Source organism: Somniosus microcephalus, unplaced genomic scaffold (genome assembly GCF_052327205.1).
Source record: "Somniosus microcephalus isolate GS21.2 unplaced genomic scaffold, FLI_Smic_1.0 unresolved_chr4, whole genome shotgun sequence".
NCBI classification, from domain to species: domain Eukaryota; kingdom Metazoa; phylum Chordata; class Chondrichthyes; order Squaliformes; family Somniosidae; genus Somniosus; species Somniosus microcephalus.
The window spans coordinates 41,697,421-41,719,089 of NW_028225182.1; the positions used below are offsets into that span (position 1 = coordinate 41,697,421).

The 21,669-nt window shown below is 54.9% G+C and overlaps 1 protein-coding gene across 1 annotated transcript; it reads left to right on the forward strand.

Moving 5' to 3' along the window:
- The first annotated feature begins 1,124 nt into the window (after positions 1–1,124).
- Positions 1,125–2,421, forward strand: LOC147090616 (carbohydrate sulfotransferase 2-like). Its single transcript, XM_085977135.1, has one exon. It carries the CDS (start codon positions 1,216–1,218, stop codon positions 2,419–2,421), a length of 1,206 nt encoding a protein of 401 aa, XP_085833261.1. The 5' UTR covers positions 1,125–1,215.
- Positions 2,422–21,669: the final 19,248 nt, after the last annotated feature.

Sequence of the window (21,669 nt, forward strand, 5' to 3'; positions counted from 1 at the left end):
TGAAGCCCGCTGATATCACCGACCCTAATCTGAGGCCTCATATGTAACACTGAATTGATTCCTGGGATGAGAGGGCTGTCCTGTGATGAGAGATTGTGTAGAATGGGCCGATACTCTCTGGAGTTTAGAAGAATGAGAGGTGATCTCATTGAAACATATAAGATTCTGAGGGGGATTGACAGGGTAGATGCTGAGAGATTGTTTCCCCGGCTGGAGAGTCTAGAACTAGGGGTCACAGTCTCAGGATAAGGGGTCGGCCATTTAAGACTGAGATGAGGAGGAATTTCTTCACTCAGAGGGTGGTGAATCTTTGGAATTCTCTGCCCCAGAGGGCTGTGGATGCTGAATCGGTGAGTATATTCAAGACAGAGATCGATAGATTTTTGGACTCCAGGGGAATCAAGGGATATGGCGATCGGGCGGGAAAGTGGAGTTGAGGTCGATGATCAGCCATGATCTCATTGATGGCAGAGCAGGCTCGAGGGGCTGAACGGCTGACTCCTGCTCCTAATTCTTATGTTCTTGTTTGGGTTTGTCAAATGGATTTTCTGTTGAAATAGCCTTTTGCGAGCAGGGTTCCATGGCAGAGTTTGTTTACATGTTTGACGATTACACAACTGCTTGTCTTGGCGAAGTCGTGCGATGGCATGAATGTCGACACTGGCTGTCCGCAAACATCGTCGGTGCAAAGGTCCGACGAGCCACCACCTCAGTTCAGAAGTTTTTCCAAAGCGAGAAGCGTGGGTCGGAAGATGAACGAGCGCCTTATTATTGTTGGACTTGGAGCGGTTTAGAGAAAGGAACACTTGCCTTTCGAAGGCTTTGACGGAAGGGCCAAGTGGGGACCATCAGTGAGCGAGAGAGAAAGAAAGAGAGAGAGAAAGTAAGTGGGGACCAAGGGAGAGCAAGAACGTAAGTGGGGACCAACAGAGAGAGAGAAAGTAAGTGGGGACCAAGGGAGAGCAAGAATGTAAGTGGGCACCAAGAGAGAGAGAAAGTAATCTTTCCCTCAAACTGAGGCAGCGAAACCACTAAATTATAAAGTGGCTCGTCCCCGTCAAGTTCCGCAAAGGGTGGATAGATCAGCAGGTGGAAAACTGCAGAAGCGTGGATGTAAACGGCCTTCACGTGTTGAGTACTCCATCAAAAGCAGCAGCCCCCACACCGTGACCTGGTCTTCGATTAACTCCAACAGCTTGAGATCGAGGGAAGGCGATGGCGGTGGCTCCTGGCAGAAGGGGGGCCATCATACTGCTGGGGAGCCTGGTGTCCATCACGTTGGTTGTGAACTACCTCATTATGTTCCAAGGGTGCAAGGGTTTTGAGGGAAGCCCGGCGAAGAGGCTGCTACAGAGTCCGGGGGCGAGGGAAGGCCCAAAGCAACTGGTGTACCTGCTCACCACCTGGCGCTCCGGCTCCTCCTTCATTGGGGAGCTCTTCAACCAGCACCCGGATGTCTTCTACCACTTCGAGCCCATGTGGCACATCTGGCAAGCCCTGTACCCAGGGGACGCAGAGACCCTGCAGGGGGCGGCCAGGGACATGCTGCGCGCCCTCTACCGCTGCGACCTCTCCGTCCTGCAGCTGTACCACGAGCGGGGCGTCCTGACCACGCGGGACCTCTTCTACAGCTCCCGCAACAAGGTGGTCTGCTCCCAGCCTTTGTGCCGGGCTTACAGGAAGGACAAAGTCGAGATGATCGAGGAGAGCGTCTGCAAGGAGGCCTGCGCTCCCCAGAGCCTGGAGAGACTGCAGAGCGAGTGCCGGAAATATGCCGCCATTGTCGTCAAGGGGGTGCGGATCTTTGACCTGGAGGTGCTTCGTCCTTTGATCGAAGACCTCAATTTGAAGGTGATCCATCTGGTGAGGGATCCCAGAGCGGTCACCAACTCCCGATTTTACTCCAGGTACGGGCTGATTAAGGAGAACCTTCAGGTCCTGAAGCGTCTGCGCGAGAAACAGAAACTGTCGTTAAGCAGCAGAATGCCTCGTGACTTCCATTTCATCAACGCCATGGAGGTGGTGTGCGAGCAGCTGAATCGCAGCCTGTCCCTGTCCCGCGGGGCCCCCTACAGGAACAACTACCTGCTCCTGCGCTTTGAGGAAGTCCTCTCCCACCCGCTAAGGACCCTGCACCTCCTTTACGATTTTGCGGGCCTGAGGGTCACCAGGGCAATGGAGGAGTTTCTCCTGGGCCTCTCCAAGCACCACGCCAAGAAAGAGACCAACCCCTTCGCGGTGTCGTCGCGTAACTCCAGCCTGGTCACCACGGCCTGGAGGAGCCAGCTCAAGATGGAGACGGTCAAAATGGTCCAACGGTTCTGTGCTGGCTCGATGAAGTGGTTAGGATACAAGATGGTGAGGGATCATACGCAACTACTGAACATAAATGATTCCTTGCTGTCTGAACCACTGTTGTGATGAAGACTAGACCACATCAACCCAGGACAGACCCAGATCTTACTTGGCCAGACCCAGGTCCATCCAATGCCAGACCCAGGTCCATCCAAGGCCAGACCGAGGCCCATCCTGGCCTGGCCTGGCCCAGGCCCATCAAAGACCAGATCCAGGTCCATCAAAGACCAGACCCAGATCCATCCTTGCCAGATCCAAGTCTGGACCCAGGCCTATCCTGGCCCAGGCCCATCAAAGACCAGACCCAGGCCCATCCAAGGCCAGATCCAGGCCCATTCTTGCCAGACCCAGGTCCATCCAAGGACAGACGTCGATCCAAGGCCAGACCCAACCCATCCTGGCCAGACCCAGGCCCATTCTTGCCAGACCGCATACCCAGATAGAACCAACCAGACCGGCTTCATTCCCCTGAGGGGGTCGCAGAGCAATTTTCCCTTATTGGCACTGGGCTTTTTCCCCTCTCCTAAGAGAGGACATGGCTGCGGGGAAGGTTGGGGGGGGGGGGGTGCAGAGAGGGTGGGAATGTCTATCACAATGCTCCAGCCATCATGGCATGTTGGGCAGGCTGCATGGGCCAGATGGTCTTTTCTTGACCATCAATTACGTTTCTTAATATGTTCCTAGATCCTTGCAGAGCAGATCCAGCTAGTCCTGAAACACCAATATTAGATGACGACAAGATCCAGCCAAACTAAGACCGATCTCATTCTAATCCAAACGGACCCACCCAATCTGGATACAGTCAGAAACAAGCCCATCCATCCTGACTAGGCATAGCAGAAACAATTTGTTCTCCAATCATAGAATGATACAGCACAGAAGGAGGCCATTCGCCCCATCGCGCCTGTGCAAGCGCTCTCCAATTAATCCCCCACAGCCTGCAATTTTTCATCTTCAAGTATTTATCCATTTCCCTGCTACCCCCAAAGCGCTTTACAGCCAATGAAGTACTATTCTTTGAAGTGTTGTAATGTAGGAAACGCGGCAGCTAATTTGCGCACAGCAAGCTCCCACAAACCAGCAATGTGATAATGACCAGTTAATCTGTTTCGATGACGTTGTTTGAGGGATAAATATTGGAGAGGAAAACGGGGAGAACTCCCCTGCTCTTCGAAATAGTGGCCATGGGATCTTTTACGTCCACCTGAGAGGGCAGACGGGGCTTCGGTTTAATGTCTCATCCGAAAGGCGGCACCTCAGGCAGTGCTGGCGCTCCCTCAGTGCTGGCACTGGGAGCGTTGGCTTGGATTTTTGTGCTCAAGTCTCTGGAGTGGGACTCGAACCCACAACCTTCTGACTCAGAAGCCAAGCGTGTTACCAACTGAACCACGGCTCACACAGTCACTCCTAGGCTTGCCAACTCTGGTTGGTTATCCTCCCAGAGGTTTCCCCCGCATGACTACCTGTCACACCCGGTCAAACAGCTTTTTCCTCACGTCCCAATATTTTTAGAACTAATAAACGGAAGTGCTCAAAGAAAATGTAATAAAACAATTTTTTTTTTTTTTAAATGGGCCGATAACTTTTCTCCTGGGATTTGCTCGTAGCAGCATCCTGGAGATTTAATTCCTGGAGGCTCCAGGGACAATCCTGGAGAGTTGGCAAGGCCAGTCTGTTCTGGTAGTTCCATGGAACTGTAGACGCTCGCACCACGGAAGGAGGCCCTTTGGCCCATTGCGTTGGTGCTGGCTCGATGCTCCCCGGTGTCCTGGGGCCAATATTTATCCCTCAATCAACATCACTAAAACAGATTTGGGGGAAAAATTTGGTTGCTTTGCACCTCCTAAGGGGGCGCTATCGGGGCGCAAAGCAACCAGTGCCCGCCCGGGCGCGGCGCCTCCCACAATGGGGACGGTAACCGTTAGCGCCCTGCGCCCCGCTCGCGATCTTCGGTGGCACCACCCCCCCCCGACTTACCGCCGGATGCTACGTCAGGGGGAGCCTACCTGCGGCTGGGGCGGCGCTAATTAAAGGGGAAGGTGGCGGGCGGCCATTTTTGTTGCTGGCCTCCTGCCAGTGCCGGCCTCCGCTGCCGTCCCCGGCCCCCCGTGAAGACCCCGTGAGCCCGGCACTCCTCTTTAAGAAGGGGAGGAAGGCCTGCAGTACCGCGGCGCGATAGTCCCTCGCAGCACCCCAAGAGGGAGGCGGGGCGCTTCCAGTAGCACCCTGTTTCCCTCTTGGGGCGCTACCACTCAATTTCGGCCGCGGGGGCGCTAATTTTAGGGCCCCGGCGAAGTTATCGCCCCAAAGGGGGCGCGACTCAATTCTCCCCCCATTATCTGGTCATTATCAAATTGCTGTGTGTGGGAGCTTGCTGTGCGCAAATTGTCTGCCGCGGTTCCCACATTACAACAGTGACTGCACCTCAAAAAGTGCTTCATTGGCTGTAAAGTGCTTTGGGACGTCCGGTGGTCGTGAAAGGCGCTATAGAAATGTAAGTTTTTATTTCTATTTGTATTGCATTTGTAGTGTTTATGTGTGACTGTTACAATGTAGGCCACTAAAATGTTTTGCCTCGCTACGCTGGGCAACCTACATTTCCATCCTGTCTACTTTGCTGTGCTCCCCACCCTGTCTGTCCCCGGATTAAGTTTCGAAAATATGGTCACCCTATCCTAAATGTAAACTCTGCACTATGTGGAAGTTACATGGCAATGTCGGCTATGGCTCGGTGGTCAGCACTCTCCCCTCTCTGATAGGTCTGTGGGTTCGAATCCCACTCCAAGAGGCATGAGGCCCATAATCCAGGCTGACACTCCCAGTGCAGTACTGAGGGAGTGCCGCACTGTTGGAGGTGCCGTCTTTCGGATGAGGCGTTAAACCGAGGCCCCGTCTGCTCTCTCAGGTGGGCGTTAAAATATCCATTGGAAGAAGAGCAGGGGAGTTGTCCTGGGGGCCAATATTTTGGGATCTTGCTGTGTGCAACACGGGGGGGGGGGGCGGAGCCAAAATAGGCCTCAGTGCCCATCAAGATGGCCCTCAGTGAATATCTGGTGACCCCCACCACCCCGTCCCACGAAAGCTGGAGAGCGCAGGCAGGATTGGCCTCGGTTGTGCTGACACCCATGGTCGAAGAGCTCACCGGCCCTCAACTATCCGGACTCGCGCATGGCCACTTGGGCAAGGTAGCAGAGGTGCGTCTAGCGCTGGTCAAACAGTGCCCGGGCGCGAGATGGCGGCTCCAAGAGACGGGTGGAAACTGCCAACGGAAAGAGAAAGGGGAGGAGCCGTGAAATCTGCGGGCAAAAATACGAATAAATATATTTGGACCGGCAGTGAAAAGTGTCCTCCTTTTAGTGAGAGAGATGAAACAGAACTGGGACATAAAAATAACAGGTGGAACATGACAAACTGGGGTTGGAGGAAGAGAATGCTGGAGATGGGTTAAACGGGGAGCTGAAAACTTCACTGAAATGCTGGAAAGGGGCAAAAACTAGTACACCACAGCGCCACCCCTGGCAGGAGGGTGTAATAGCGGCGTGACATGTTTACATAGGCTCTGTCAATGATAACTGGGGAGGTAGGATTTTATAATGGGAATGTAAAAATAGGGACAGAAAGTATCATTCCACGGTGTCAGTGGCACTCTAGCCTCTGAGTCAGAAGTTTGGGGGTTCCTCCAACCAGCTGCCTTACACACAGCCCCCTCCAATGGGCACCCCTCCACCCTCCGCCCAGCCACCCTTGGCCCAGCCCTCTCCACCCAGCCCACTTCCACAAAGCTCCCCTCACCCAGCCTCCCTCCGCCCAGCCTCCCTCCGCCTAGCTCCACTCCACCCAGCCCCCTTCACCCAGCCCACTACCGGCCAGCTCCCTCCGCACAGCCTCCTCCACCCAGCTCCCACCGCCCAGCTCCCTCCGCCCAGCTCCCTCCGCCCAGCTCCCTCCGCCCAGCTCCCTCCGCCCAGCTCCCTCCGCCCAGCCCCCTCCGCCCAGCCCCCTCCGCCCAGCTCCCTCCACGCAGCCTCCCTCCGCCCAGCCCCCTCCGCCCAGCTCCCTCCGCCCAGCTACCTCCGCCCAGCCCCCTCCGCCCAGCTCCCTCCGCCCAGCCCCCTCCACCCAGCTCCCTCCGCCCAGCTCCCTCCGCCCAGCCCCCTCCACCCAGCTCCCTCCGCCCAGCCCCCTCCGCCCAGCTCCCTCCGCCCAGCTCCCTCCGCCCAGCCCCCTCCACCCAGCTCCCTCCGCCCAGCTCCCTCCGCCCAGCCCCCTCCACCCAGCTCCCTCCGCCCAGCCCCCTCCACCCAGCTCCCTCCGCCCAGCTCCCTCCACCCAGCCCCCTCCGCCCAGCTCCCTCCGCCCAGCCCCCTCCACCCAGCTCCCTCCACCCAGCCCCCTCCGCCCAGCTCCCTCCGCCCAGCTCCCTCCGCCCAGCCCCCTCCGCCCAGCCCCCTCCACCCAGCTCCCTCCGCCCAGCTCCCTCCACCCAGCCCCCTCCACCCAGCTCCCTCCGCCCAGCTCCCTCCGCCCAGCCCCCTCCACCCAGCTCCCTCCACCCAGCCCCCTCCACCCAGCTCCCTCCGCCCAGCCCCCTCCACCCAGACTCCCTCCGCCCAGCTCCCTCCGCCCAGCCCACTCCACGCAGCCTCCCTCCGCCCAGCTCCCTCCACCCTGCCCCCTCCACCCAGACTCCCTCCGCCGAGCCCACTCCACGCAGCCTCCCTCCGCCCAGCTCCCTCCGCCCAGACTCCCTCCACCCAGCCTCCCTCCGCCCAGCCTCCCTCCACCCAGCTCCCTCCGCCCAGCTCCCTCCGCCCAGCTCCCTCCACCCAGCTCCCTCCACCCAGCTCCCTCCGCCCAGCTCCCTCCGCCCAGCTCCCTCCGCCCAGCCCACTCCACGCAGCCTCCCTCCGCCCAGCTCCCTCCGCCCTGCCCCCTCCGCCCAGCTCCCTCTGCCGAGCCCACTCCACGCAGCCTCCCTCCGCCCAGCTCCCTCCGCCCAGCTCCCTCCGCCCAGCTCCCTCCACCCTGCCCCCTCCGCCCAGCTCCCTCCGCCCAGCTCCCTCCGCCCAGCTCCCTCCACCCTGCCCCCTCCGCCCAGCTCCCTCCGCCCAGCTCCCTCCGCCCAGCTCCCCCCGCCCAGCTCCCTCCGCCCAGCCCCCTCCACCCAGCTCCCTCCACCCTGCCCCCTCCGCCCAGCTCCCTCCGCCCAGCTCCCTCCGCCCAGCCCCCTCCACCCAGCTCCCTCCGCCCAGCCCCCTCCGCCCAGCCCCCCCCGCCCAGCTCCCTCCGCCCAGCCCCCCCGCCCAGCCCCCTCCGCCCAGTTCCCTCCGCCCAGCTCCCTCCGCCCAGCTCCCTCCGCCCAGCCCCCCCCGCCCAGCCCCCTCCGCCCAGCTCCCTCCGCCCAGCTCCCTCCACCCAGCTCCCTCCGCCCAGGCTCCTCCGCCCAGCCTCCCTCCGCCCAGCCTCCCTCCGCCCAGCGCCCTCCCTCTGCCCAGCCCCCTCCGCCCAGCCTCCTCCGCCCAGCCTCCCTCCGCCCAGCTCCCTCCGCCCAGCCTCCCTCCACCCAGGCTCCTCCGCCCAGCTCCCTCCGCCCAGCCTCCCTCCGCCCAGCCTCCCTCCGCCCAGCGCCCTCCCTCTGCCCAGCCCCCTCCGCCCAGCCTCCTCCGCCCAGCCTCCCTCCGCCCAGCTCCCTCCGCCCAGCCTCCCTCCGCCCAGCCTCCCTCCACCCAGCTCCCTCCACCCAGCTCCCTCAGCCCAGCCCCCTCCGCCCAGCCTCCTCCGCCCAGCCTCCTCCACCCAGCTCCCTCCGCCCAGCTCCCTCCACCCAGCCTCCCTCCACCCAGCCTCCCTCCACCCAGCTCCCCTTCACCCAGCCTCCTCAACCCAGCTCCCTCCGCCCAGCTCCCTCCGCCCAGCCCCCTCCACCCAGCCTCCGCCACCCAGCCTCCCTCCGCCCAGCCCCCTCCACCCAGCCTCCTCAACCCAGCCCCCTCCACCCAGCTCCCTCCACCCAGCTCCCCCCGCCCAACCTCCCTCCGCCCAGCCTCCCTCCACCCAGCTCCCTCCACCCAGCCCACTCCACCCAGCTCCCTCCGCCCAGCCTCCCTCCGCCCAGCCCCCTCGACCCAGCTCCCCCCGCCCAGCCTCCCTCCGCCCAGCCTCCCTCCACCCAGGCTCCTCCGCCCAGCTCCCTCCACCCAGCTCCCTCCGCCCAGCCTCCCTCCGCCCAGCCCCCTCGACCCAGCTCCCTCCGCCCAGCCTCCTCAACCCAGCTCCCTCCACCCAGCTCCCTACGCCCAGCTCACTCACACACACACAAACACACTCACACACACACACACACACACACACTCAGACACACTCACACAAACACAGACACATACACACACACACACACACTCACACACACACTCTCACACAGAGGCTCACACACACAAACACACACACACTAACACACACACTAACACACACACACACTAACAGACACACACACTAACACACACACACACTAACACACACACACTAACACACACACTAACACACACACACACTAACACACACACACTAACTCACACACACTAACACACACACACTCACACACACACACTCACACACACACTCACACTAACACACACACATACACTCACACAAACACACACACACTCACACACACACACTAACACACACACACACACACACACACACACTCACGCACACACACAAACACACACACACACTAACACACACACACACAAACACACTAACACACACACACACTAACACACACACACAAACACACACACACTAACACACACACTAACACACACACACACTAACACACACACACTAACACACACACTAACACACACACACTAACACACACACACTAACACACACACACACTAACACACACACACTAACACACACACACTAACACACACACACTAACACACACACACTAACACACACACACACACACTCACACACACTCACACTAACACACACACTCACACTCACACACTAACACACACACACACTAACACACACACACTAACACACACACTAACACACACACACTAACACACACACACTAACACACACACACACTAACACACACACACTAACACACACACACTAACACACACACACTAACACACACACACTAACACACACACACTAACACACACACACTAACACACACACACTAACACACACACACTAACACACACACACACTAACACACACACACTAACACACACACACTAACACACACACACTAACACACACACACTAACACACACACACACACTAACACACACACACTAACACACACACACACACACTCACACACACACTCACACTAACACACACACTCACACACACACACTCACACTAACACACACACTCACACTCACACACACTCACACTCACACACACTCACACACACTACCACATACACACTAACACACACACACTAACACACACACACACACACTCACACACACACTCACACTAACACACACACTCACACACACACACTCACACTAACACACACACTCACACTCACACACACTCACACTCACACACACTCACACACACTACCACATACACACTAACACACACACACTAACACTAACACACACACACTAACACACACACACTAACACACACACACTAACACACACACACACACACTCACACACACACTCACACTAACACACACACTCACACACACACACTCACACTAACACACACACTCACACTAACACACACACTCACACACACACACTCACACTAACACACACACACTAACACACACACACACTCACACACACTAACACACACACACTAACACACACAGACTATCACACACAGACTATCACACACAAACACAGACACAAACACTCAGACACACACTGAACACAGCCGCAGTGTGCAGCAGAGGGCATGCTCACTGTTTTAGAGGGGTTGGTTTGTCAGTCACCACCCTGCGGCCGTGCAGAGAGCGGGGTCTGCCTGCAGGGGGTGCTGTAAGCCTAGGATGAGTTTCCTGCTGTCAGAGTGTGAAGCCCAAACTGATCCAAACTCGCAGGAAGACTGCAATTACACCTCCGGGAACCAGGAACACCCTCTCTGCATCTCCGCTGAAAAAAAATGATGTTTTTATTAACCTCCATCTGTTGCCCTGGTACCCGTGCCAAATGCCAGTGTCACCTACTTGGTGCCATGATGATTATGAAATGATTGGCTTGATCGGTAACACGACTCCTCCCTCCTGCCTTAATCGTGTATCTGCCATCATTCCCCCCCAAACAGGGATATTCGTGTCCCAAACTGAACCTTTTAAACAGGGAGCTTTACTCTGTATCTAACCCGTGCTGTACCTGCCCTGGGAGTGTTTGATGGGACAGTGTAGAGGGAGCTTTACTCTGTATCTAACCCGTGCTGTACCTGCCCCGGGAGTGTTTGATGGGACAGTGTAGAGGGAGCTTTACTCTGTATCTAACCTGTGCTGTACCTGCCGTGGGAGCGTTTGATGGGACAGTGTAGAGGGAGCTTTACTCTGTATCTAACCCGTGCTGTACCTGCCCTGGGAGTGTTTGATGGGACAGTGTAGAGGGAGCTTTACTCTGTATCTAACCCGTGCTGTACCTGCCCTGGGAGTGTTTGATGGGACAGTGTAGAGGGAGCTTTACTCTGTATCTAACCCGTGCTGTACCTGCCCTGGGAGCGTTTGATGGGACAGTGTAGAGGGAGCTTTACTCTGTATCTAACCCGTGCTGTACCTGCCCTGGGAGCGTTTGATGGGACAGTATAGAGGGAGCTTTACTCTGTATCCAACCCGTGCTGTACCTGCCCTGGGAGTGTTTGATGGGACAGGGTAGAGGGAGCTTTACTCTGTATCTAACCCGTGCTGTACCTGCCCTGGGAGTGTTTGATGGGACAGTGTAGAGCGAGCTTTAATCTGTATCTAACCCGTGCTGTACCTGCCCTGGGAGTGTTTGATGGGACAGTGTAGAGGGAGCTTTACTCTGTATCTAACCCGTGCTGTACCTGCCCCGGGAGTGTTTGATGGGACAGTGTAGATGGAGCTTTACTCTGTATCTAACCCGTGCTGTACCTGCCCTGGGAGTGTTTGATGGGACAGTGCAGAGGGAGCTTTACTCTGTATCTAACCCGTGCTGTACCTGCCCTGGGAGTGTTTGATGGGACAGTGTAGAGGGAGCTTTACTCTGTATCTAACCCGTGCTGTACCTGCCCTGAGAGTGTTTGATGGGACAGTGTAGAGTGAGCTTTACTCTGTATCTAACCCGTGCTGTACCTGCCCTGAGAGTGTTTGATGGGACAGTGTAGAGGGAGCTTTACTCTGTATCTAACCGTGCTGTACCTGCCCTGGGAGTGTTTGATGGGACAGTGTAGAGTGAGCTTTACTCTGTATCTAACTCGTGCTGTACCTGCCCCGGGAGTGTTTGATGGGACAGTGTAGTGGGAGCTTTACTCTGTATCTAACCCGTGCTGTACCTGCCCTGGGAGTGTTTGATGGGACAGTGTAGAGGGAGCTTTACTCTGTATCTAACCCATGCTGTACCTGCCCTGGGACTGTTTGATGGGACAGTGTAGAGGGAGCTTTACTCTGTATCTAACCCGTGCTGTACCTGCCCTGGGAGTGTTTGATGGGACAGTGTAGAGAGAGCTTTACTCTGTGTCTAACCCGTGCTGTACCTGCCCTGGGAGTGTTTGATGGGACAGTGTAGAGGGAGCTTTATTCTGTATCTAACCCGTGCTGTACCTGCCCTCGGAGTGTGTGATGGGACAGTGTAGAGGGAGCTTTCCTCTGTATCTAACCCGTGCTGTACCTGCTCTGGGAGTGTTTGATGGGACAGTGTAGAGGGAGCTTTACTCTGTATCTAACCCGTGCTGTACCTGCCCTGGGAATGTTTGATGGGACAGTGTAGAGGGAGTTTTACTCTGTATCTAACCCGTGCTGTACCTGCCCTGGGAGTGTTTGATTGGACAGTGTAGAGGGAGCTTTACTCTGTGTCTAACCCGTGCTGTACCTGCCCCGGGAGTGTTTGTTGGGACAGTGTAGAGGGAGCTTTACTCTGTATCTAACCCGTGCTGTACCTGCCCTGGCAGTGTTTGATGGGACAGTGTAGAGGGAGCTTTACTCTGTATCTAACCCGTGCTGTACCTGCCCTGGGAGTGTTTGTTGGGACAGTGTAGAGGGAGCTTTACTCTGTATCTAACCCGTGCTGTACCTGCCCTGGCAGTGTTTGATGGGACAGTGTAGAGGGAGCTTTACTCTGTATCTAACCCGTGCTGTACCTGCCCTGGGAATGTTTGATGGGACAGTGTCGAGGGAGCTTTACTCTGTATCTAACCGTGCTGTACCTGCCCTGGGAGTGTTTGATGGGACAGTGTAGAGTGAGCTTTACTCTGTGTCTAACCCGTGCTGTACCTGCCCTGGGAGTGTTTGATGGGACAGTGCCGAGGGAGCTTTACTCTGTATCTAACCCTTGCTGTACCTGCCCTCGGAGTGTGTGATGGGACAGTGTAGAGGGAGCTTTACTCTGTATCTAACCCGTGCTGTACCTGCCCTCGGAGTGTGTGATGGGACAGTGTAGAGGGAGCTTTCCTCTATATCTAACCCGTGCTGTACCTGCCCTGGGAATGTTTGATGGGACAGTGTAGAGGGAGCTTTAGTCTGTATCTAACCCGTGCTGTACCTGCCCTGGGAGTGTTTGATGGGACAGTGTAGAGGGAGCTTTACTCTGTATCTAACCCGTGCTGTACCTGCCCTGGGAGTGTTTGATGGGACAGTGTAGAGGGAGCTTTACTCTGTATCTAACCCGTGCTGTACCTGCCCTGGGAGTGTTTGATGGGACAGTGTAGAGGGAGCTTTACTCTGTATCTAACCCGTGCTGTAACTGCCCTGGGAGTGTTTGATGGGACAGTGTAGAGGGAGCTTTACTCTGTATCTAACCCGTGCTGTACCTGCCCTGGGAGTGTTTGATGGGACAGTGTAGAGGGAGCTTTACTCTGTATCTAACCCGTGCTGTACCTACCCTGGGAGTGTTTGATGGGACAGTGTAGAGGGAGCTTTACTCTGTATCTAACCCGTGCTGTACCTGCCCTGGCAGTGTTTGATGGGACAGTGTAGAGGGAGCTTTACTCTGTATCTAACCCGTGCTGTACCTGCCCTGGGAATGTTTGATGGGACAGTGTAGAGGGAGCTTTACTCTGTATCTAACCGTGCTGTACCTGCCCTGGGAGTGTTTGATGGGACAGTGTAGAGGGAGCTTTACTCTGTATCTAACCCGTGCTGTACCTGCCCTGGGAGTGTTTGATGGGACAGTGTAGAGGGAGCTTTACTCTGTATCTAACCCGTGCTGTACCTGCCCTGGGAGTGTTTGATGGGACAGTGTAGAGGGAGCTTTACTCTGTATCTAACCCGTGCTGTACCTGCCCTGGGAGTGTTTGATGGGACAGTGTAGAGGGAGCTTTACTCTGTATCTAACCCGTGCTGTACCTGCCCTGGGAGTGTTTGATGGGACAGTGCAGAGGGAGCTTTACTCTGTATCTAACCCGTGCTGTACCTGCCCTGGGAGTGTTTGATCGGACAGTGTAGAGGGAGCTTTACTCTGTATCTAACCCGTGCTGTACCTGCCCTGGGAGTGTTTGATGGGACAGTGTAGAGGGAGCTTTACTCTGTATCTAACCCGTGCTGTACCTGCCCTGGGAGTGTTTGATGGGACAGTGTAGAGGGAGCTTTACTCTGTATCTAACCCGTGCTGTACCTGCCCCGGGAGTGTTTGATGGGACAGTGTAGATGGAGCTTTACTCTGTATCTAACCCGTGCTGTACCTGCCCTGGGAGTGTTTGATGGGACAGTGCAGAGGGAGCTTTACTCTGTATCTAACCCGTGCTGTACCTGCCCTGGGAGTGTTTGATGGGACAGTGTAGAGGGAGCTTTACTCTGTATCTAACCCGTGCTGTACCTGCCCTGAGAGTGTTTGATGGGACAGTGTAGAGTGAGCTTTACTCTGTATCTAACCCGTGCTGTACCTGCCCTGAGAGTGTTTGATGGGACAGTGTAGAGGGAGCTTTACTCTGTATCTAACCGTGCTGTACCTGCCCTGGGAGTGTTTGATGGGACAGTGTAGAGTGAGCTTTACTCTGTATCTAACTCGTGCTGTACCTGCCCCGGGAGTGTTTGATGGGACAGTGTAGTGGGAGCTTTACTCTGTATCTAACCCGTGCTGTACCTGCCCTGGGAGTGTTTGATGGGACAGTGTAGAGGGAGCTTTACTCTGTATCTAACCCATGCTGTACCTGCCCTGGGACTGTTTGATGGGACAGTGTAGAGGGAGCTTTACTCTGTATCTAACCCGTGCTGTACCTGCCCTGGGAGTGTTTGATGGGACAGTGTAGAGGGAGCTTTACTCTGTATCTAACCCATGCTGTACCTGCCCTGGGACTGTTTGATGGGACAGTGTAGAGGGAGCTTTACTCTGTATCTAACCCGTGCTGTACCTGCCCTGGGAGTGTTTGATGGGACAGTGTAGAGAGAGCTTTACTCTGTGTCTAACCCGTGCTGTACCTGCCCTGGGAGTGTTTGATGGGACAGTGTAGAGGGAGCTTTACTCTCTATCTAACCCGTGCTGTACCTGCCCTGGGCGTGTTTGATGGGTCAGTGTAGATGGAGCTTTACTCTCTATCTAACCCGTGCTGTACCTGCCCTGGGAGTGTTTGATGGGGACAGTGTAGAGGGAGCTTTACTCTGTATCTAACCCATGCTGTACCTGCCCTGGGAGTGTTTGATGGGTCAGTGTAGATGGAGCTTTACTCTCTATCTAACCCGTGCTGTACCTGCCCTGGGCGTGTTTGATGGGTCAGTGTAGAGGGAGCTTTACTCTGTATCTAACCCGTGCTGTACCTGCCCTGGGAGTGTTTGATGGGACAGTGTAGAGGGAGCTTTACTCTGTATCTAACCCGTGCTGTACCTGCCCTGGGAGTGTTTGATGGGACAGTGTAGAGAGAGCTTTACTCTGTGTCTAACCCGTGCTGTACCTGCCCTGGGAGTGTTTGATGGGACAGTGTAGAGGGAGCTTTACTCTGTATCTAACCCGTGCTGTACCTGCCCTCGGAGTGTGTGATGGGACAGTGTAGAGGGAGCTTTCCTCTGTATCTAACCCGTGCTGTACCTGCTCTGGGAGTGTTTGATGGGACAGTGTAGAGGGAGCTTTACTCTGTATCTAACCCGTGCTGTACCTGCCCTGGGAATGTTTGATGGGACAGTGTAGAGGGAGTTTTACTCTGTATCTAACCCGTGCTGTACCTGCCCTGGGAGTGTTTGATTGGACAGTGTAGAGGGAGCTTTACTCTGTGTCTAACCCGTGCTGTACCTGCCCCGGGAGTGTTTGTTGGGACAGTGTAGAGGGAGCTTTACTCTGTATCTAACCCGTGCTGTACCTGCCCTGGCAGTGTTTGATGGGACAGTGTAGAGGGAGCTTTACTCTGTATCTAACCCGTGCTGTACCTGCCCTGGGAATGTTTGATGGGACAGTGTCGAGGGAGCTTTACTCTGTATCTAACCGTGCTGTACCTGCCCTGGGAGTGTTTGATGGGACAGTGTAGAGTGAGCTTTACTCTGTGTCTAACCCGTGCTGTACCTGCCCTGGGAGTGTTTGATGGGACAGTGTAGAGGGAGCTTTACTCTGTATCTAACCCTTGCTGTACCTGCCCTCGGAGTGTGTGATGGGACAGTGTAGAGGGAGCTTTACTCTGTGTCTAACCCGTGCTGTACCTGCCCTGGGAGTGTTTGATGGGACAGTGTAGAGGGAGCTTTACTCTGTATCTAACCCGTGCTGTACCTGCCCTGGGAGTGTTTGATGGGACAGTGTAGAGGGAGCTTTACTCTGTATCTAACCCGTGCTGTACCTGCCCTGGGAATGTTTGATGGGACAGTGTAGAGGGAGCTTTACTCTGTATCTAACCCGTGCTGTACCTGCCCTGGGAGTGTTTGATGGGACAGTGGAGAGGGAGCTTTACTCTGTATCTAACCCATGCTGTACCTGCCCTGGGATTGTTTGATGGGACAGTGTAGAGGGAGCTTTACTCTGTATCTAACCGTGCTGTACCTGCCCTGGGAGTGTTTGATGGGACAGTGTAGAGGGAGCTTTACTCTGTATCTAACCGTGCTGTACCTGCCCTGGGAGTGTTTGATGGGACAGTGTAGAGTGAGCTTTACTCTGTGTCTAACCCGTGCTGTACCTGCCCTGGGAGTGTTTGATGGGACAGTGTAGAGGGAGTTTTACTCTGTATCTAACCCGTGCTGTACCTGCCCTCGGAGTGTGTGATGGGACAGTGTAGAGGGAGCTTTCCTCTATATCTAACCCGTGCTGTACCTGCCCTGGGAATGTTTGATGGGACAGTGTAGAGGGAGCTTTACTCTGTATCTAACCCGTGCTGTACCTGCCCTGGGAGTGTTTGATGGGACAGTGTAGAGGGAGCTTTACTCTGTATCTAACCCGTGCTGTACCTGCCCTGGGAGTGTTTGATGGGACAGTGTAGAGGGAGCTTTACTCTGTATCTAACCCGTGCTGTACCTGCCCTGGGAGTGTTTGATGGGACAGTGTAGAGGGAGCTTTACTCTGTATCTAACCCGTGCTGTACCTGCCCTGGGAGTGTTTGATGGGACAGTGTAGAGGGAGCTTTACTCTGTATCTAACCCGTGCTGTACCTGCCCTGGGAGTGTTTGATGGGACAGTGTAGAGGGAGCTTTACTCTGTATCTAACCCGTGCTGTACCTGCCCTGGGAGTGTTTGATGGGACAGTGTAGAGGGAGCTTTACTCTGTATCTAACCCGTGCTGTACCTGCCCTGGCAGTGTTTGATGGGACAGTGTAGAGGGAGCTTTACTCTGTATCTAACCCGTGCTGTACCTGCCCTGGGAATGTTTGATGGGACAGTGTAGAGGGAGCTTTACTCTGTATCTAACCGTGCTGTACCTGCCCTGGGAGTGTTTGATGGGACAGTGTAGAGGGAGCTTTACTCTGTATCTAACCCGTGCTGTACCTGCCCTGGGAGTGTTTGATGGGACAGTGTAGAGGGAGCTTTACTCTGTATCTAACCCGTGCTGTACCTGCCCTGGGAGTGTTTGATGGGACAGTGTAGAGGGAGCTTTACTCTGTATCTAACCCGTGCTGTACCTGCCCTGGGAGTGTTTGATGGGACAGTGTAGAGGGAGCTTTACTCTGTATCTAACCCGTGCTGTACCTGCCCTGGGAATGTTTGATGGGACAGTGCAGAGGGAGCTTTACTCTGTATCTAACCCGTGCTGTACCTGCCCTGGGAGTGTTTGATGGGACAGTGTAGAGGGAGCTTTACTCTGTATCTAACCCATGCTGTACCTGCCCTGTGATTGTTTGATGGGACAGTGTAGAGGGAGCTTTACTCTGTATCTAACCGTGCTGTACCTGCCCTAGGAGTGTTTGATGGGACAGTGTAGAGGGAGCTTTACTCTGTATCTAACCGTGCTGTACCTGCCCTGGGAGTGTTTGATGGGACAGTGTAGAGTGAGCTTTACTGTGTGTCTAACCCGTGCTGTACCTGCCCTGGGAGTGTTTGATGGGACAGTGTAGAGGGAGCTTTACTCTGTATCTAACCCGTGCTGTACCTGCCCTCGGAGTGTTTGATGGGACAGTGTAGAGGGAGCTTTACTCTGTATCTAACCCGTGCTGTACCTGCCCTGGGAGTGTTTGATGGGACAGTGTAGAGGGAGCTTTACTCTGTATCTAACCCATGCTGTACCTGCCCTGGGATTGTTTGATGGGACAGTGTAGAGGGAGCTTTACTCTGTATCTAACCGTGCTGTACCTGCCCTGGGAGTGTTTGATGGGACAGTGTAGAGGGAGCTTTACTCTGTATCTAACCGTGCTGTACCTGCCCTGGGAGTGTTTGATGGGACAGTGTAGAGTGAGCTTTACTCTGTGTCTAACCCGTGCTGTACCTGCCCTGGGAATGTTTGATGGGACAGTGTAGAGGGAGCTTTACTCTGTATCTAACCCGTGCTGTACCTGCCCTGGGAGTGTTTGATGGGACAGTGTAGAGGGAGCGTTACTCTGTATCTAACCCGTGCTGTACCTGCCCTGGGAGTGTTTGATGGGACAGTGTAGAGGGAGCTTTACTCTGTATCTAACCCGTGCTGTACCTGCCCTGGGAGTGTTTGATGGGACAGTGTAGAGGGAGCTTTACTCTGTATCTAACCCGTGCTGTACCTGCCCTGGGAGTGTTTGATTGGACAGTTTCGAGGGAGCTTTACTCTGTATCTAACCCGTGCTGTACCTGCCCTGGGAGTGTTTGATGGGACAGTGTAGAGGGAGCTTTACTCTTTATCTAACCCGTGCTGTACCTGCCCTGGGAGTGTTTGTTGGGACAGTGTAGAGTGAGCTTTACTGTGTGTCTAACCCGTGCTGTACCTGCCCTGGGAGTGTTTGATGGGACAGTGTAGAGGGAGCTTTACTCTGTATCTAACCCGTGCTGTACCTGCCCTCGGAGTGTTTGATGGGACAGTGTAGAGGGAGCTTTACTCTGTATCTAACCCGTGCTGTACCTGCCCTGGGAGTGTTTGATGGGACAGTGTAGAGGGAGCTTTACTCTGTATCTAACCCATGCTGTACCTGCCCTGGGATTGTTTGATGGGACAGTGTAGAGGGAGCTTTACTCTGTATCTAACCGTGCTGTACCTGCCCTGGGAGTGTTTGATGGGACAGTGTAGAGGGAGCTTTACTCTGTATCTAACCGTGCTGTACCTGCCCTGGGAGTGTTTGATGGGACAGTGTAGAGTGAGCTTTACTCTGTGTCTAACCCGTGCTGTACCTGCCCTGGGAATGTTTGATGGGACAGTGTAGAGGGAGCTTTACTCTGTATCTAACCCGTGCTGTACCTGCCCTGGGAGTGTTTGATGGGACAGTGTAGAGGGAGCGTTACTCTGTATCTAACCCGTGCTGTACCTGCCCTGGGAGTGTTTGATGGGACAGTGTAGAGGGAGCTTTACTCTGTATCTAACCCGTGCTGTACCTGCCCTGGGAGTGTTTGATGGGACAGTGTAGAGGGAGCTTTACTCTGTATCTAACCCGTGCTGTACCTGCCCTGGGAGTGTTTGATTGGACAGTTTCGAGGGAGCTTTACTCTGTATCTAACCCGTGCTGTACCTGCCCTGGGAGTGTTTGATGGGACAGTGTAGAGGGAGCTTTACTCTTTATCTAACCCGTGCTGTACCTGCCCTGGGAGTGTTTGTTGGGACAGTGTAGAGGGAGCTTTACTCTGTATCTAACCCATGCTGTACCTGCCCTGGCAGTGTTTGATGGGACAGTGTAGAGGGAGCTTTACTCTGTATCTAACCCGTGCTGTACCTGCCCTGGGAGTGTTTGATGGGACAGTGTAGAGGGAGCTTTACTCTGTATCTAACCCGTGCTGTACCTGCCCTGGGAATGTTTGATGGGACAGTGTAGAGGGAGCTTTACTCTGTATCTAACCCGTGCTGTACCTGCCCTGGGAGTGTTTGATGGGACAGTGTAGAGGGAGCTTTACTCTGTATCTAACCCATGCTGTACCTGCCCTGGGACTGTTTGATGGGACAGTGTAGAGGGAGCTTTACTCTGTATCTAACCGTGCTGTACCTGCCCTGGGAGTGTTTGATGGGACAGTGTAGAGGGAGCTTTACTTTGTATCTAACCCGTGCTGTACCTGCCCTGGGAGTGTTTGATGGGACAGTGTAGAGGGAGCTTTACTCTGTATCTAACCCATGCTGTACCTGCCCTGGGAGTGTTTGATGGGACAGTGTAGAGGGAGCTTTACTCTGTATCTAACCGTGCTGTACCTGCCCTGGGAGTGTTTGATGGGACAGTGTAGAGGGAGCTTTACTCTGTATCTAACCGTGCTGTACCTGCCCTGGGAGTGTTTGATGGGACAGTGTAGAGTGAGCTTTACTCTGTGTCTAACCCGTGCTGTACCTGCCCTGGGAGTGTTTGCTGGGACAGTGTAGAGGGAGCTTTACTCTGTATCTAACCCGTGCTGTACCTGCCCTCGGAGTGTGTGATGGGACAGTGTAGAGGGAGCTTTACTCTGTATCTAACCCGTGCTGTACCTGCCCTGGGAGTGTTTGATGGGACAGTGTAGAGGGAGCTTTACTCTGTATCTAACCCGTGCTGTACCTGCCCTGGGAGTGTTTGATTGGACAGTGTAGAGGGAGCTTTACTCTGTGTCTAACCCGTGCTGTACCTGCCCTGGGAGTGTTTGATGGGACAGTGTAGAGGGAGCTTTACTCTGTATCTAACCCGTGCTGTACCTGCCCTGGGAGTGTTTGTTGGGACAGTGTAGAGGGAGCTTTACTCTGTATCTAACCCGTGCTGTACCTGCCCTGGCAGTGTTTGATGGGACAGTGTAGAGGGAGCTTTACTCTGTATCTAACCCGTGCTGTACCTGCCCTGGGAATGTTTGATGGGACAGTGTCGAGGGAGCTTTACTCTGTATCTAACCGTGCTGTACCTGCCCTGGGAGTGTTTGATGGGACAGTGTAGAGTGAGCTTTACTCTGTGTCTAACCCGTGCTGTACCTGCCCTGGGAGTGTTTGATGGGACAGTGTAGAGGGAGCTTTACTCTGTATCTAACCCGTGCTGTACCTGCCCTCGGAGTGTGTGATGGGACAGTGTAGAGGGAGCTTTACTCTGTGTCTAACCCGTGCTGTACCTGCCCTGGGAGTGTTTGATGGGACAGTGTAGAGGGAGCTTTACTCTGTATCTAACCCGTGCTGTACCTGCCCTGGGAGTGTTTGATGGGACAGTGTAGAGGGAGCTTTACTCTGTATCTAACCCGTGCTGTACCTGCCCTGGGAGTGTTTGATGGGACAGTGTAGAGGGAGCTTTACTCGGTATCTAACCCGTGCTGTACCTGCCCTGGGAGTGTTTAATGGGACAGTGTAGAGGGAGGTTACTCTGTATCTAACCCATGCTGTACCTGCCCTGAGAGTGTTTGATGGGGCAGTGTAGAGGGAGCTTTACTCTGTATCTAACCCGTGCTGTACCTGCCCTGGGAGTGTTTGATGGGACAGTGTAGAGGGAGCTTTACTCTGTATCTAACCCGTGCTGTACCTGCCCTGGGAGTGTTTGATGGGACAGTGTAGAGGGAGCTTTACTCTGTATCTAACCCGTGCAGTACCTGCCCTGGGAGTGTTTGATGGGACAGTGTAGAGGGTGCTTTACTCTGTATCTAATCCGAGACAATCAATGCGGACTGGGTTGAAAACACTATA